Genomic DNA, 18704 nt, shown 5'->3' on the forward strand with positions numbered 1-18704 from the left:
TCAGGATAACAGCATCAGATAGATAAATAGATGTATATGAGAGAGAAAGAGGTTGGGAGAATGGAGAATGCACTGATACAGCGCTTTGCTGCACCCACCACACAACGTGACACCAAATTAGGACCCGAGTGCAGTTGTGTAAAAGGTGACACCTCAGCACCACACTGGTTTGGATGGAATGGAACCAGTGTGAGGTTTCTTAGATAAACAAAAACAACTGTAGCATTAAGAAGCAATGTGAACATTTTAAAAACATTTTAAAAAACAATGTGTGTAGTACTTTCTTTAAAATGTCAAGAAAAGCCAAGCAAAAATGACACCTTTTATTGGCTAACTAAAAAGATTACAATATGCAAGCTTTCGAGGCAACTCAGGCCCCTTCTTCAGGCAAGATGTAAATACAGTTAATTTCTGTTTATTACTGCAGCTAACAAGGCGTAGGACAAAAAGCCATCATTTTGTACTTTTAACTGTGATTTACTGTTATTTTCCAGTTTCTATTTCCTTTTTGATAAGATAGTAAGACTATGTTTAACTTACACATAGTTTATGTCCTGAAGTGCTTGACAGATTCCATTCTTGCCAGAAAACTGGACTTCCTGCTTTCCAGAAACAACAAATGTCAAAATGAAATCTACTGCAGATATTATTTTATGGCTTACACTTTGAATTTGATTAAAAAGTGTCTGGATTATGTGGAAATATTTAACACATTAGCTCTCCCACAATGAAGAGAATGACAATCAGTTAAGTAAGAAATAGTTTGCTCCATTGCAAGGTCCATCGCTGAACCTTAGGGATAAGACTACTTAAGGACTCTAGTCAGATGGGCCATTGTAATGCTTTTGTTTACATTCCTGTGTATTGTTTGCATTTTAATTAATAAAAGAAATCATTTGAACATTGCCTTTACCTATGGGACAAAAGTCTTTCTAGTTTAACTTGAGTTCTCTAAATTTAACACTCCTGAGCATTTTTCACTAAGTTTAGAATTTTTCACGTACCGCAAATCAAGAACATTGATTCAGAAAAGGAGAACAATGGAACTGAAGCCAGTTTATTGCATACTGTATGAGTTATGTAACTAATGCATTTAAGGTTCCTGTAGAATATTTAGCTAAAATGTGCACTGAGATTATTTAAGGCAAGTGAAAAAAGGACTAGAGTTTCATCTGGGAAGAGATTCTTTGACATTACAGCAAATTAGGCTCTTGTTGCTAAGGGAAGACAGTTAGGGAAAATAGATAAATGGATAATAGAATAACTTTTGTAAAACAAAGAATAAGAAAGCAAAGATTGTATCAGCTAATAAATATTTTTTCCGTGATTTTACCTATTTCTCCTGACAGTTGTTTGACCGTGAGCTATGTGTGCGTCAGCTGAGATACTCGGGAATGATGGAAACTATTCGAATACGAAGAGCTGGCTACCCTATACGTTATACTTTTGTGGAATTTGTAGATCGCTACCGTGTTCTTATGCCTGGTGTTAAACCAGCCTACAAGCAGGTAAGCTATAATGAAATTAAATTCTAAATCAAAAGAAATTTGATTGTAACTGGGCAAACCGATAGGTCAAACAATGGACCGAGAAAATAAATGAGGATGCTAGCCAAACACACACACAACACAAATGCTCTAAAATTGAGCATTTTAGGATACACTCTGCTTTGAGATTTAAAATATCTTATGTTTTTTTCTTATTTCCAGTCATATTTATTAAACAAATAAGACTATTCAAAAGAAAAGAAATGTTCAGTAAATCTGCAGTATCTCTTTTGGTGATGTGACTTTTGATTTAAGCTGTTGTTTGATGCTTGAGAGGGCTGAGCATATTGTGTGTTATGGTTCACCAACATTTGTACTACAGTTAAAGTTAAAATTGTCAACTTTGGTGTCACAGTATTCCAAAATACTAAGTTTAAGGGCTGTCAGGTCCGCGCTTTCCAATAGTGGGTTAGTATTTTATGGTTATGAACCATAACAGCTGAAAAAAAAAAAAAAATCACAGAAGTGCAACATGAATAGTTATAGACACAAATGAATTCTGCACCTGTGACAATTATAAACTTAGGAACCCATGTAACATTTTTCCAGAGCGATAATTTTTTTTTGTTGTTTTTTCTTTGTTTTTAATTATCAGTGCTTTTCCAAGTCATTGTTTAATCCAACACAGGATCACCAAGTGCCCTTTAGCTCAGTGAGTGCGGATGTGAGGGTATGTTCCTTGCATTTAACTAATTGGACATCCACAATTGATGCCTGCCTTGCTCCTGATCATACTGGGATAGAGTGTCTTCCCTAAAGCAGAATATTGGCAAACGTGCACCCCCATGATGTGTTGTAAAAGATGCTTTAAGAGTAGAGCTGTTCTGGGAGAACACTACTGCGCATGATTCATTCTCAGCATTTACAGAGAAAGTGTTGCATTTGCACACTTGCCATTAAATTGAGTCAGTTTATCATGGGTGTTGAACTCCACTGGGGACACATCTTCTCTCCTGCTCCTAATTTTCATGGGCAGGATATCAGGGCAAGGCAAATGATTGCACAGTATCAAGTTTGGCCTTGATGAAACTGTAATCTCTGGGGTAAATGAAAGTATCAGCTGAACGTGATGAGGCTGGGATGATAATCAACACATGCTAATCTGAGGGCATGGTGGAAGGATAAGGGTGAGTAGTTACTCCAGTTACAGGGGTTCAGATAAACTGGCATCTTCTTCACAAATAGGGTGGTAGTGTTGATCTTATATTAACATTAGAATCAATTCAGAGGCAGCTGTTTTTCAGATATTGTACCACACTCTGGGCTGAAGCAAAGGTTAAGTCTTTGAAAGAAGTTTTTACATGTACAAATGCATCCCCATCCACCCCTGTTGACACAAACTCTTGAGTTGTGACCAAATGAGCGAGATTGCAAGCACAAGCAGTCAAAATGAGGTGCTTGTGCAGGACTACTTACTTTCTCTTAGGTTGAAGCTCAGCAATATGGGAAGACACTGGAGAGAAACCTCTGGTTTTCTGGATCAAAAAGAGCTAGTGGAAACAGTTGCTGATGATAGCATGGCCTGGTGTATCTTGCTGCCAGGACCCTTTCCAGAGAAACAAAATACAAAGTGAGCAAGTAAGGGTTTGAAACAATAATCTCTAAATTGTAGCAATTGTTGATCTGCCTTAATTATAAAATATGTAATCTAATTTGTGTTTCTTAATTTTTATGTATGGAATTCTTTTATTATCATATATTTTTGAAACTTATTTAAAGACTTGGTAAAGAATTTACATAATTTATATAACAGTGGTTACTCACTGCTTGGGATTTGTTTTATTTCCATGATCCACGTTGACCCTGGCAAAACTTATTGACTGTGTTCAAAAAGGCATGTAAGTCTTCACTGTAATCCATAGTCAGACCCTCTCTGTGTTCTTCTACGTCATGTTGTTTAGCGTGTTTATTGCATACATACTGTGACCTTTAGGGCTGTCACTGAACCCCAGGCTCAAGACATAATGGCACCAACACAGTCCTGGGTTCAAAACAGTGATTTTTATTTACAACAAGGTTCCTTCCAGCCCACAATTTAAGCCAATATAATTTTTATTCCTTACTCCTTTCACTCCTCCCATGCAAGCCTTGTCCACTTCCTCTCAACTTCATCTACTCAAGTTAGATGATGTGCCTTCTTTTATGTCAGACCTGGAAGTACGTCAGGTTCCACAGCATTGCATACATGAAGCACTTTCGAGTCAGGCTGACCCTCCATGAAGAAGGGAAGTCTTCTCCTGCCAGTGCCACGTGTCTGCACTCAGGGACTCCAACAGGGCTGCCCTCCTGAACTAGGAGTTCTATGCAATCCTCTGGATGTCGAAACTGGGGCCATGCCAGTGGAGCATCACCACCCGTCTTGTGAGATAAACAGCTCCCTGTCTACAGTTTCCCCCAGTTCATGTATTATTTAAACTGGGAAATGGAATAAGAGATATCCTGGCTAAGGTGCACCTGAGTCAATGTGATCCATCCATTATCGCCTCCTGGCCAGATAATATGTTGCTCTCCATCCCAGTTGGGGTGCCAGTTCATCCGCTACAACATTCACAATACACAAAATGTTGTGGGGTAAAAAACAATGCTAGATGTCTCTACCAACATACCAATGACTTTTAGAATAATCAGACTGTCATCTTTGATGCTTAATGTTTAAAGCTGTGTTTCTGACTGTATGATCATTCCTTAAGCATTGTGTGCACAAAAACCAAAACCTTTCAAATTGTTATTGTAAGAAAACTTGACAGTATAAGAACATACAATTCCATTTTTCTAAACAAGTTGGGCCATTATTTCATTGCAATCAGTGTGATAAGGACATTCCTGTATTCTCAGATGATAGAATGGACTTGAAAGTCTAAAGATAGCTTTTCAATTAATTTATTATACGTTTAGTATCGCAGTATTTAAAGTAATACATATCAAATGATGCACTCAGATACATTCTTATTTTTACCATTCATACTTTGCTTACTAATTTATCAATCATACCTGAAAGTATAGGTACCCAAGTTTTGTTAATTCTGCATGTTATAAAGGTTCTAACAACAGTCACTGTAACACTCCTGTAAAACTACTGATTCTAGTCTCCTTTTTACTTTAATTACAGGAGGACCTTCGAGGAACTTGTCAACGGATAGCAGAAGCAGTATTAGGAAAAGATGATGACTGGCAAATTGGCAAAACCAAAATCTTCTTAAAGGTACTATTAACTGAGAATGACTAATTCTGCAGATTTCTACTGCTTCAGAGCAAAAAAATAAATTGCAGAGAATTTCAATACAGTAAGTTATGTGATCTAAATATGATAACAATTATTCTTTTAAGATTGAAATAAGAAAGCAATTATTTGAAGTCGAACTCTTGCTAAAATGTGATTTTACAATTGGCTTGTTTCGTGCTTGTTTGATTAGGTTTGTCATTTGAGTTTTTAAGGCCTTCATTCATTATAAACAGTCGAATCTTTAGTTATCCCTATCTCTCTTTTGCATTTCAATAAAAATGTCCCTGGCAAATGAATGGCTTACAAGATACTAACTGCCAGGAAAGTTATTCACAGGAAGGGGATTGGGGGTTGGGATGATGTTGTGGGAGCCGCAGTTAAAAAAAATAATCTTTTGCAATAGGTCCCGTAGTATCACAGTATTTGTAGAGAATTCTGTTGTTTTGACAGATTGCTGCACTAACAGGAACCTGCACTTAAATTAGGCTTGTGGAAGAACAACAGTCAAAACACTATTGTTCCCTGGAGAAATTTTTCATCACATAATTATTCTATTAAGCTGGTTTTTCCAGTTGTCTTGGCTCCATAAGGCCTATTTTATTAAGATACTAACAAAATACCCGCGCTTCGCAGCGGCAAAGTACTGCCTTAAAATTTTTATTAAGAAGAAAATTAAACCTTTTTAAACTGAGAGAAAATATACCAATAATTATTTGTTAAGGATCTCTTTGTATGCCACATTGTCAGTTCGGCCCTCAGGTTGTAATATGACCAAGCTGTGCGCTGAGCTTACTCTTGAGCATGCAATGTACAGTTGTCCATGTGAACAGTAATCTTGTTTCAAATCTCACAGCTTGGATTGCTGCTGTCATAATCGGTTTGAGTTTCATGGTTTATTTCAGTTATGACAGTATTTGCAGGACTTGTGTTGAAGAGACATTCGGCATCTGTCAAGTGTTCTAAGCAGACAACCGGTTTCATCGATAACTTCACATCCAGCTTTTGAGAGTTTAAACATTCATAAACATCAAAGTGTCCACGAATGAAATCGTCACCTGTCAATCTAAGATGTTTAAGAGGCAATGGTGGTTGTCGAAAGGTGTAAAATATTTGGCCATTTCGGTACACTTGAAAGCGACAACCGAACAATTCAGCGGCAGCCATCAACTCACATGCAAATGCATAGGTGAAGGGCTTAAGCATTTCACTCTTCTAGTGCTCCTGTGTAGTATAATTATCTCCTGTACCGTCATCAGTCCACACCTTGAACCTGTCCCAGTCATTCAATACATAAGACACAATGTTCCTCCAGATATCAAGAGTGAGCCTGATATGGCCGTGCAATATGTAACAAAGAGAATGGAAAAGGTAGGTGCCATCTCCGGGCATGGAAACCACTCGGTAAGTGACAGTTCTTTGATCGATGGTGATCGCCTCGATAGACATGTTAGTGAGGGTACGGATGGAATGATAAAGGAAATGGGTACCTGAACAATGTAAAGTAAGTCTAAAATACCTACACAATAACTATAATCGTAATAAATGAACAATAAAACACCGGAGAAGCCGTGGATTAAATAAAAAGGCTGTAGTTATCAGCAGGGAAACGTGAATCCCGTGGCGAAGCAAGTAGGGAAATGTAGAGACTGGAGCGACGGACGGCCTTATATAGGCAGGCAGCCAACAACGTGGGAGGCGTTGGGATGGGGGACCCAACGGCGCCTCACATGGTGACCGAGCTGCAGGCTATGGACGTATATATGTACGTAAGTAGGATTCAGTTAGCGCAGGGAAGCCGCCTACCAAATTTCGTTAAGATGGGGCCATAAATAAGAAAGTTTAACATGGCGGACGTTGTCAACCGTTATGACCGTTACACGTAGAATTTCGAAATGTAACCTGCTTAACTTTTGTAAGTAATCTGTAAGGAATGAACCTGCCAAATTTCAGCCTTCTACCTACACGGAAGGCTGGAGAATTAGTGACATTGGAAACTTTAATATGGCGGCCAACAGTGGCATCATACCACTGAAATAAGTACGTACATCAGTTTTGGTTAGCGCAGGAAAGCCATCTACCAAATTTCGTGAAGATGGAGCCATGAATAAGAAAGTTCAACATTGCGGACGTCGTTGACCGTTATGACCGTTACGCGTAGAATTTCGAAATGAAACCTGCTTAACTTTTGTAAGTAAGCTGTAAGGAATAAGCCTGGCAAATTTCAGCCTTCTACCTACATGGGAAGTTGGAGAATTAGTAACATTGGAAAGTTCAATATGGCGGCCGACAGTGGCATCATACCACCAAAATAAGTACGTACATCGGTTTTGGTTAGCGCTGGGAAGCCACCTACCAAATTTCGTGAAGATGGAGTCAGCCTTCTACCTACATGGGAAGTTGGAAAATTAGTGACGTTGAAAAGTTCAATATGGCGGCCGACAGTGGCGTCATACCATTGAAATAAGTACGTACATTGGTTTCGGTTACCGTAGGCAAGCTGCCTACCTAATTTTGTGAAAATGGGGCCATGAATAAGAAAGTTCAACATGGCGGACGTTGTCGACCATTATCGACCGTTATGACCGTTACGTGTACAATTTTGAAATGAAACCTGCTTAACTTTTGTAAGTAAGCTGTAAGGAATAAGCCTGCCAAATTTCAGCCTTCTACCCACACGGGAAGTTGGAGAATTAGTGATGAATGAGTGAGTGAATGAGTGAGTGAGTCAGTGAGTGAGTGATTCAGTGAGGGCTTTGCCTTTTATTAGTATAGATATTTTGTTTTTTGTGGGCAAAGAGAATTACTATTACACAAATTATTGGCATGTCAACAAAAAAAAAGGATGAGCAAACAATAAACAACTTTTGGTATTCATTTTAGGAATAACCTATTAGAATATATTAATTTAACTCTTTGAGGGCTGAATTTTTTTTCCAAAAACACTTAGTTTTCTGAAAAGCACACAAACCAATGGTTTCACACATATATCAACATAAAACATCTGTTGCTATATGCTGTGGTTGCAGTTGCTGTATGTTCGACATCTCTGGAGGCAATGGCTGCGCGGGGGCACCTCGATGGCCAGCAGGAGTGCACGGTGGGCGGCAGTGGAAGTCACAGTGTGACGCAATATGGTTTGTACCTCTTGTCATCATAAGTGGTGGTCCTTCCAGGCAAACGCTGCTGTAGGTGTATTAGCTACACAAACGTGTTCAACACCACGATCAACTGGGGACTGATCAGCTGATGCTGGTACCTCACTTTTGTATTCTGATCAATCGCATCAAATTCCAAGTATGACAAGTCAGAGTCCGATTCAGTGATAATATGTAAAACGTTCATGGAGTATTCAGTCTCTCGCCAGATGTCAGAGTCTTTGCTACTCATGCAGGGAATCAAGGTCAAATCAACAGAACTACTTAACTCTTCTTCTAGCAAAGAGAGTCAAACTTAAATGTAAGGGCAAGTTTTGTCACAGTTTACAGCTGATTGCTATCCTCTACCACTGAATTTTCGAGAAAACTTGACATCAGCCCTGAAAGAGTTAAAGAAACTTGTTCACTACTAGCAGCTATGCAATAATTTTATTTACTATAGGGACTTGGTGCATATAGTCACACCAGTTATTACTAATTTATTATTTACCAAAGGAGGCTAAAGTGAAGATACTCTATATACAATGCATAGACACTGCAAAGTTAACAATCAAATAGAATAAAATCGTAGGTAAAGTACAAGTCATTTAACGCAGCAGTAAGTGCAATGACTAGATGAAAAATGAATAGCATTTGCAAAGGCACAATGGACTTACATTTTCAGTGTTTCTGCATTACAACGCTATACGTCCTGGTGGTTTGTTATGATTGGTATTATTTTTTACTTTTCTTTGCACATTCGAGACCTATTTTCACTTTCCTTTTTGTGTAAGTATAGGTCTTAGAATTTGCAGAACTCAATTCTGCAGTTTCTAGAACATTTATAACTATTTTCAGCCACTTTGAATGCTGTTCTGCCACCATTTTGTGGATTTTTTTTATGATATTACTAGGGAACTGACCCAGAAAATTTTGGGTTTCACTTCCATGGTCAGTTGCCTGTTTAGTTAGAGCTCCTGGTTAAAGATTTCTGATCTATGCATTTTTGACTACAATTTTGGGTTTTTAATGTTGGCTTGACAAAAGTGTTTAATTGACTTCCTTTTGATGAATCTTTGCTTGTTTTTCAGGCGTATGGCTCTTCTTCTAGTCATGTATTTAAAAAAAAATCTTTGTCACCTTTGTGGTATCAGAACAGGGTTTCTTTCACATCCCGAAATAAATATAGACAAAGTTAAAATTATTCTTTGTTACTGGCAGTGTATCTGCAGTTTCACCCAAACCCAGAATGCAGTTTGTATAGTATCAGTTGCTCTGTTAATAGGGATTCATATTCATGTTCCCATAATCCAAAGACATACAGGTTAGGTGAACTGGCGATTCTAAATTGGCCCTGGTACATGTTTGGTGTGTGTGTGTTTGCCATGCGATGGACTGGCATCCTGTTCAGGATTTGTTCCCTGCCTTGTGCCCTATGCTAGCTGAGATAGGCTCCAATAGACCCCTGCGACCGTGTTCAGGACTAAGCATATTAGAGAATGACTGACTGACTGTACAATAAATTAAAGAAAGGAGCTACAGGAAGAAACACTCTTGAGTGAATTGTATGCTTGGCAATAGTGATTTCTCTGCCAGGTTTCCTGGATTAGGTGCACTAATGGTCATCATTACAATCAGAACTAGAAGCAGTTTCAGGGGCATGTAATGAAAATGTTTAATTTACTACAAGTTTAGATTTGTATTTTTTGAAAAAGTGATTGGGTTTTAGACCTTCTCCAAAGCTGGATGCTGTGTTAGTTATGTATACCTGATTCTTCACCCCTCTCCCACAGTCAAAAATTAATTATTACATTTTTTTGAGAATTTATTATTAATTTATGTCTCTGTAGTTAATATTTAAGACACTGTGATACAGTGATTACAGTTCAGCAATTGTTTTTTTACAGGATCATCATGACATGTTACTGGAGATTGAGAGGGACAAGGCAATCACTGACAGGGTTATTCTTATACAGAAAGTTGTCCGTGGCTTTAAAGACAGGTAGGACTTGCTAAAAATGTACATAATCATGACTTTGTAGATTACCAGTATATTATTGATAGCCTACACGTTGTCTGTTTTATTATTAAAAGAAATGTTTTAATTGTAGGTAAAGATTTGCATTTTTAAAAAAAAATATATAATTCATTTGCAGTGTTTTCTTTGTTTTTCAGATCAAATTTTGTTAAAATTCGAAAATCTGTGATGCTAATTCAGAAATACTGGCGAGGCTATTATTGCCGAAAAAACTACAGTGCGGTAGGCATCACTCCCTCCATTTTGAGAAAACTTTAATACTGTGTGAACAGGGCATCATTATGAGCAATTGTTTTTAATTTGTGTTTTTTTAAGGGGAGAAAAGTAATATTTATTCATGATAAAACAATCACTGGAAAAGATCTACAGTATATGAACAAAAAGATTTGATTTTCTGGCTCAAATTAAAATTAATCCAAGTCATAATTCAAAGCAGAGGAAAGTAATTATTGGCAAAACTTCTCTTTGTGTAATAGAAATGTTTATTTTGTTCCTGTTTTCCCAGATGAGGACTGGATTCTCCAGACTCCAAGCCTTGTATAGGTCCCGGAAACTACACAGAACATATCATGTAGCCCGAAAAAGAATTATTGAGTTTCAGGCTCGTTGTCGAGGCTACTTGGTCAGACGGGCCTTCCGGCACCGACTATGGGCTGTTATTACAATACAGGCTTATGTCAGGGGAATGATTTCAAGGAGACTGTACAAGCGGCTCAAGGGAGAGGTAAGCTAACCCAAAGGAAACATCAAGTCACTTCTACTGGAAAAATGTGTAAAACATTATTTCTTACCAGAATATGTGATTCTAAAATTTAAAAGAATATTAAATCAAATTAAGGTTATAGGTTATAGAGTTCAAAGCCTTGCAACCTCTAAGTAGTCCTCAGAAAACCCAAGAGACATGAGTCTACAGAAATCTTTTAAAGTCAGGCATACTGACACCCTTATTTACACAGTTCTAAACTTGCCTCTGGAGTTCCTGTAGAAAACTCGGCGGCAGTGCACTTGCATAAAGAGAAGACAGCTAATTGAAATGATTTTCTTTTCTTCTGCTCTTTTGTGTTTTAAAGAGTGCATAATAAGAAAGGACAATCCAGATTTTTCCTCCATTAACATTTGGGGAGTTATGTGGTCCTGCCACTTTCTTTTGTCATATTGCCCATATTTCTATTCGCCACTTGCATTAAGAAGATGACAGTACCTGCAGCATCAGGAGTTCTTAATTACCTATTTTAGTGGTCTCTCATGTGTTCCCAGAACATTCATTTGGATGAGATAGAACAACCTGTAACATCCTGCTTCACCAATCTCATTTTACTTAGACTTTGTGAAGCTATAAAATGTAATTGTTCATCTTCATCTGAAATTAACTTCATTCATAATCCAGAATGGTTATGAAAGAGAAAACACTTTCAAGATACACAAATCAGGCAATCATACAATATAGTAGAAGTCCAGCTGCAAAATTTTATTACGAGCAATAGGACAAAGTCAATGAGTCCAGATGCAGTTCAACAAACGTAGTATTGTGAGATTCTGGCTAGTAATATAGATAAACAGAGCTTGTCACTTTAAATCAACCTATCCATATTTAATTTCTCTGTGCAAAATTAAAAAAAAGATTTATCTCTGTGCATAATAAAATAAATCCACTGAGTGAAGAAGATATTTTTTTAATTTAATTTTGATTCATTCACCTTTCTGTTTGAAACCTTTTATTCCAGTGTCATCATTGGTAATCCATTGTAGGCATAGTCAACTCACATATACTGGCGATATTGGGGTCTCCAGTCACATAACCATCACATTTTTGCAGTGTGGGAGAAAACCGCTATACATAATGATAAGAATAAGTAGACAAAAGTACTTTGCATATGTTAGGGAGCAGCACAAACCACTGTCTTGGATTAAATTAGGTTAGACTAGATTAGCTAGAACTTTATTTGTTCTGCCTATGATCCCAGAAATTATTATAACCGTTAAAAAATATTTTTACAAAAAATGTCTTAGGAATTATTGTGTTCACATATCACTGTAATTAAATGATCTTTTTTTTCTAGTACCGTCGGCGACTTGAGGCAGAAAAAATGCGTTTAGCTGAAGAAGAAAAGTTAAGGAACCAAATGAGTGCGAAGAAAGCAAAAGCAGAAGCAGAGAAGAAACATCAGGTAAAAAATGTTAAAGCTTTTCAGATGAATATAACAGAAGAGAAATTAGGAGTGACAGTATTAAATGTCAACTTATTACAAAGAGAGTGAGACTACATGTCAGCTGCGAATGAGTGGTAAAATATTAGATATGGAAATCCTGTGTTAAGATCTACATGTATAGACCATTTCAGAAAAATAAGTATGCAGTTAGAACTTGGCAGAGGAAAATGCCCTGTTTTATACTTAGTAGCTACTGATTTGTGTGAAAAGTGTTGCATTCCCATCAGTCATGGCGCTAAAGTAACAGGAATTGTCATATAATAGCAATCTTGCTTTGCCAATGACAGTCTGATTTTTTTTTATCATTACTGCACAGCTCTTTCACATATTAATATCTCCTAAATTTTGTAACAAAACAGCTGTGAAATAAACTGATTTTTTTCAAAGGTATGTCTTCAACTTATCCTATAATGAGATTGATAAGTAAGGACTTGATGCACTTTTATCTTATCTACCAGTATCATCCATTGTTAACTTATTGTCATGAAAATAGTTAACTCCCATGGATTTATCTTGAATTTAGTTTTGGGACTGATAGAGTACCACAACCTGAGTCTAAATGAGTTTGACTGCCTGAAAACTCTGTCCATCTCTCCTTGCTGTAGGAACGCCTTGCTCAGCTAGCTCGTGAGGATGCAGAAAGAGAAAAGAGGGAGCGTGAAGAGGCAAGACGAAAAAAGGAACTTCTGGAGCAAATGGAGAAGTCGCGCAATGAACCTGTCAATGACTCAGAAATGGTTGACAAGATGTTTGGCTTCCTTGGAACTACCAACTGTTTTCCAGGCCAGGAAGGCCAGGCACCTTCTGGGTTTGAGGTAACAGACAGTGACATTATTAAGTTTCACATGCACAATAAACTTGTCAGGTCAGGTTTATATTGGGGAGCATGCACTGGTACAGCATGTTGCCGTACCCACCACATGTCAAATCAACTCGAGATCCTGGTTGGCAAACCCACAGGTAGACACACAGTCCAGTACCACCTCCTGGAAATGACCATATGTCTGCCACATCCATGTCTAGCCACTCAGGTCTTCAGCAATGAGGATCCTGTCAGCCAGATCACCCTCAGGGAATCGTACCACATGGCCATAGTGCCGTAACTGATGTTACCTCACAATGCAGGTAATGTGCCTCAAGTCAAACCAGCGGTACCCAAAGATTCTCCGAAGAGACACAGTACCAAAGGAGTACAGTCTTTTTCTCGGGTCACTGGTTAGTGTCCATGTCTCGCAACCGTATAACAAAACAGGAAGCACCAGGACTCTAAAGACATGGACCTTTGTCAATTTACAGAGATACCAGGAGCACCACACACTTTTCCAGCAACCTCATGACACTCCCTGTGCTCTCTCAATTTGTCTACTGACTTCACAAGAAGAGTCAACAGAGACATAAATGTCACTGCTGAGGTAAGTAAACCTCTCGATGAGGGTGACACGTCTCCGAAGTCAGACACACTGCTGATGGCTGTGTCCAAGAGGCCATTAAAGGCCTGGATCTTGGTTTTTATCCAGGAGTTTTGCAAGCCCAGATGCTCGGTCTGTCAAGAGTCCTGATCAGAGCCTCCATTGACTCCATGAAGATCACAGCAACATCGGCAAAGTAAAGATCAGTGAATCTTTATTCACCAACAGATGCCTCACAGCTGCTGGAAACCACAATCCTGCCCAACACCCAGTTCATGCAAGCATTGAACAGAGTACAAGCAAGAACATACCCCTGAGGAACCCCAGAATCAACTGGAAAAAACATGAAGTCTTTAAGTTCCTCACACTTGGAAGTCTTGTGTTATTTATAACTCTCACCAGACACTATTTAATAAACATTTCAGTTGTATATTATATTGGTATAATATACTTACTTCTACTGAAGAAGGTTTGCCGACACTGCATTGTGCAGAGTAAATTAAACACTATTTTCCTCAAAAACTACTAATCATTTCTTAACAAATACTGATGGCTAGCATCTCCTAAATGTACTAAGTTGATAGTCAAGCTTTGGGTACTATGTGGGCTGAGGTAAACTCATCTTTAAGACTAACCTGGGGCTGTTCTTATTACAAGCATGAATTACTCCTTGATTTAAAGGAACAATTAAATAATTTTGATCAAGTTTGCAATTGTGGAGTACCTTTAGTACTGGAGTACAGTTTAGCAAGTTATGAAAATGACCAACTGCTGTTTAGCTGCTTATATTGCTTGTAGCTTTTAACTAAAGAATAAAGAATTAGAATGTTGTCCAAAGGTGCTTGTCAAAGAGCTGTATAGCAAACTGAAGATATCTAGTTAATGAGTAGGCTATTTTAATATTTGCAAAATAAAAAAACAATGTTACACAATGGTGCACTTTTTTCTCAGGACCTTGAGCGCACACAGAAGCATTTGGAAGAAGATGATTTAGATGAATCATTGCCTCTGCCCGAAGAAGAAGAAGAGGATCTCTCTGAGTATAAGTTTGCCAAATTTGCAGCCACCTACTTTCAGGGTACCACCACACACACCTACATCAGGAGGCCCCTAAAACAGCCCCTACTCTATCATGAAGATGAGGGCGACCAGTTGGTAAGGCTCTAAATACTGACCTTGAAACAGTGTGCCACAAAACAGTAGGGTTGAATTATATTGTGCCTTATATTGCTGACCAGACAGAGTTGGATCATGTTGTGCTCACAATACCATTTTTAGAAGTGTAAATTCTTTCTGGGATTTCTTAGTAATACCTTAAATCATGAGTTAATGACTTGCTGTAGTACCAATTGCCTTGTCTGACTGTATACAAAATGAGTTTCAGCTTAAATAGCTTTATGCTATACACTAATTAGTCATTTGCATCATTAACCATCAGACATGGAGGTCTCACTCAATATGAAAGAACACTATGTGTAGCACCATTCTGAACCAATAATATCTCCTTTACTCTGGTTTTGGACATGTTTCTTACTTACATTTCACTTGTCCATTATACCAGTTTTCATGACATTTGGAACACGTTATTATGGGTACATCCTTTTTTAAAGTCTATATATGTAACAAAATAAACCTTTGCAGTAAATTGTAAGTAAAAATAAACATTGGATTATGTTACCTAAATAAAGTACAGTATTAACCATTTTGACAGAAAAATAATATACTTTTTTAAAGTACTTACAAAAAATTACATTATGTGATTGGATGACAAAGTTTAGTGGCAAACCGCAATTAAGGCAACAGGTTACTCTTTTTTGCATCTGAGGCTGTAAGATAGACTCTGACTTCCTGGAATTCTGACCATAGATTAGGCAGATTCTAAAAATCAATGAAAAAATTAAATAATGTGTAGCACACTCCCTCATAATGCCATTAGCTATCCCTAAATTCTCTGTTTGAACTATGTGGCTGCTATACTACATACTGTCATACTAAACGGCATGCCACTCCCACAGGCACACATTATTCATTTAATGGAATCCCTCTGTCTGTCACATTCTGTTATGGAGACATCTTCCTTTCTCTATCTGTGTTTTCCCTCTCCAGCTGCTTTTACCCCACATCTGCTGTGTGGACCCATTTAATTGCTGTGGGAGCTAAAGCAGTGAACTTTAAACCACAAGGTTAAGCAAGTCAGTTCATCTGTTGGGGAAAATATATATGCGAACAGTTATAATAAATAATTACCTTATAATTCACTTTTGATAAAGTAAATATATTCTAATAACGATTAAATACAGTTTAGGAGAGGGCTACTCCTGTTGTGACTCACCAAGCACACTATTCCATTTCAGATCTGAACAGTAATTATAATAGTGTATCACAGTATAATAATTAAAAAGACAGTCAAAACCCAAATCTTTCCTCCTCCAGGCCGCCCTTGCTGTGTGGATAACTGTTTTAAGGTTTATGGGAGATCTTCCTGAGCCCAAATATCACACAGCCATGAGTGACGGCAGTGAGAAGATCCCTGTTATGACCAAGATCTACGAGACCCTGGGGAAGAGGACATACAAACGAGAGCTGCAGGCCTTGCAGGTGGAAGGCGAGGTAGCTTTTAACGGCGGGTGAGGTGATGCATCCTCTCTGGTGAAAGCCCATGTTGTAGTATCCAAATCCAACAAAAGCTATTTGTACTGAAAATGTGTTTTAAAATATTAGGCCTAAACTTTAGCGACCACAAAAACCTACATTTTCTTTGTGAACTTAATGTGAATTCAAACTCACAATCTGTTAAGAAATTCTGATATTTAAAAAAAAACTGAAAAAGGTAGCTGTACAGTAAGACAGATACTGACAGATGTGGATCTTCTTTGAATGCTGTGAGACAGTAGACTTCATACTTCGTATCAAATGTGGACATTTCTTGATAGAATGAGAAAGCAAGCTTGTGTGCACTCTTCCAAATCTTGTGTACAACAAAATATTTAATCAAATGTGGCCATTCATTGGGAATGTGAGGCAACAGAGTTTACCACTGCAGACTCACTGCTCCATGAATCATGGTTTGATTCTGAGTCCAACAACTGTCTGAAAGGTTGGTCTGCTCTCTGTGTTATCTGTTTTGGTTTTCTCCCCCACATCCAAAGTTCATGCGGTTTAGGTTAATTTGTCACTTTAAATAGTATAGTTGAGAGTGACTACTCTTTGTAACAAACTGATGGTCCTGTCCCATCCAGGACTTGTCCCAATGTTTCTACGATAGACTGCTGTTCCCTGTGATGCTGTAATGGAATTAAAGTGTATAGAAAATATATAGATAGGATAATGTCTTATATAACAAACTGTAATACTAGGACACATCCCAAACAAATACTTCAGTGCCTCACAAGGAAAGGACTTTACCTTTTTTGCAGACTGAAAACTGCAACCCAAGTATAAATAATGTTTTAAAGAGGAAGGATAATCTAGCTAAATTTCACAAAATACTCTTTGAATTAGATTAATGTAGAATAGTATTTATACAGTATTTTGTCTCAAGTCAGTTGTCTGTTAAATGGCATTAACCATGCAATGTGCCTACAGAACTCCCATCTTGATGGTAACAAGAAGAACAGCATGCGACACAAGCTGGTATCCCTCACTCTGAAGAAGAAGTCAAAATTAACAGAAGAGGTGGGTACAGGAGTATAGGAGGTACAGAAAACTTTTAGAACAAATATCTGTTGCACACAAGATTTATGTTTAATTCAATTTATTTCTAATCTAATGTAATTCTTGCACCCTTCACAGTAGGGTGGCTTGGAGCCCTACAAAGATCTTCATATTCAAATATATTAGCAATATGATAACATTAAAACATGAAAACATTTCTAACATACAATACTCGTTTACATTTACTGTATATTTTTATGTATTTACCTAAGTGCTACAAAATGGTAAATGCACAAATAGTAAAAATGCACTTGGAAAAAAAAAAGAAAATGAATGTGTTACTAGGGAAAGGCTAGATGTTAAATGGAGCAGGCATGAGCATAGTCAGGGGAGAGGTGATGGATTCATTACTCAGCAAAATCAAAGAAACCAAAAGATCAAAACCAAGATGCTAAGCAAAAACATAATCATAACAAATACATTTTAAATTAGAAAAAGTCCTAACACTCTCTTGTTTCCTTTCCCAAACTTCAATATGTTTACAAAGATGTTGTTTATTTTCCAGAAAAAATCAAACGCTAGGATGCTGAGAACAGCATATCTGTATCATACAGTATGTAAAGGAGGGCCAACACACAACTTAAAGACACCAAAGTAACTTACAGAATCAGGATACATTGCAGTTATTTACTGTATATACATACTTTTTAAAAACTGGAGATTTAGTCCCAGTTACACAATGAGCCAGAGAAAGCAAATGAACGGATACCTTGTGGTTTAAAGACTATTGCCACACTGACAGCTGTTACGTTCTTGATGCTCACAACTATTAGCAAAAGAAGAAATAAAAAGGAAAGGAAAATAAAAACTCTATAGACATTTTTCCAGTTATCTGAATGAAGTTGACTGAAAATGAAACAAGCAAAGAGAAAATAGCAGTAAATTACATTTGAAGTCAGATTTGTACTATTGTATGACATGTATTCAGATTTACTTTTAACTTACTGATCTGCCCATAGTCCTCTCTCAGCATGGGTACTTTAAAAAAACACTGCTTGATATCACTTTTTCTTATTTCCTAACACAGGAAAGAAAAAAAATCAAAGTGTATTAAAATGGTTTTAATCAAAAAAATAAACATAGCAACCTGTGAAAAAGGTGAAAGGGTCTGAATACTTTCAGAATCCACTTTATTTAAGGTGACCATCTGTCCCCGTTTTTTGGAGACAGTCCCCGTTTTCGGACAACTGTCCCAACTCAGAAACATGTCCCCGTTTTGTCCCCGGTTTCAGCTGGTTCACTTTTTTGAATGTATCTCATCACCAGGATAATTTGAACTCGGCGCGCATGCACGGTGTTTTGACGGAGGTTATGCTTTACCGCATCCTGCAACTTTGGCGAGAAATCACGTGATAAGCTTTCACTTTGTATGTAGTCTACACTCCTCTATGCCCCCCTCCCCCCCCATGTCCCTGGATTGGCCCAAAAA

General features: G+C 37.6%; 1 protein-coding gene across 1 annotated transcript in view; it reads left to right on the top strand.

The window, feature by feature from the left end:
• The window catches only part of LOC120523178 (unconventional myosin-VIIa), a 197059-nt gene that overhangs the window by 108371 nt on the left and 69984 nt on the right, over positions 1-18704 (top strand). Inside the window, exons 16-25 of the mRNA XM_039744223.1 lie at positions 1350-1508; positions 4657-4749; positions 9812-9906; positions 10080-10164; positions 10448-10666; positions 12003-12110; positions 12758-12967; positions 14513-14716; positions 15995-16171; positions 17147-17236. Of these exons, the coding sequence (XP_039600157.1) occupies positions 1350-1508; positions 4657-4749; positions 9812-9906; positions 10080-10164; positions 10448-10666; positions 12003-12110; positions 12758-12967; positions 14513-14716; positions 15995-16171; positions 17147-17236 (1440 nt within the window). The remainder of the gene's footprint in view (positions 1-1349; positions 1509-4656; positions 4750-9811; positions 9907-10079; positions 10165-10447; positions 10667-12002; positions 12111-12757; positions 12968-14512; positions 14717-15994; positions 16172-17146; positions 17237-18704) is intronic.

This window comes from Polypterus senegalus, chromosome 2, assembly GCF_016835505.1.
Source record: "Polypterus senegalus isolate Bchr_013 chromosome 2, ASM1683550v1, whole genome shotgun sequence".
In the NCBI taxonomy this organism is placed as follows: Eukaryota; Metazoa; Chordata; class Cladistia; order Polypteriformes; family Polypteridae; genus Polypterus; species Polypterus senegalus.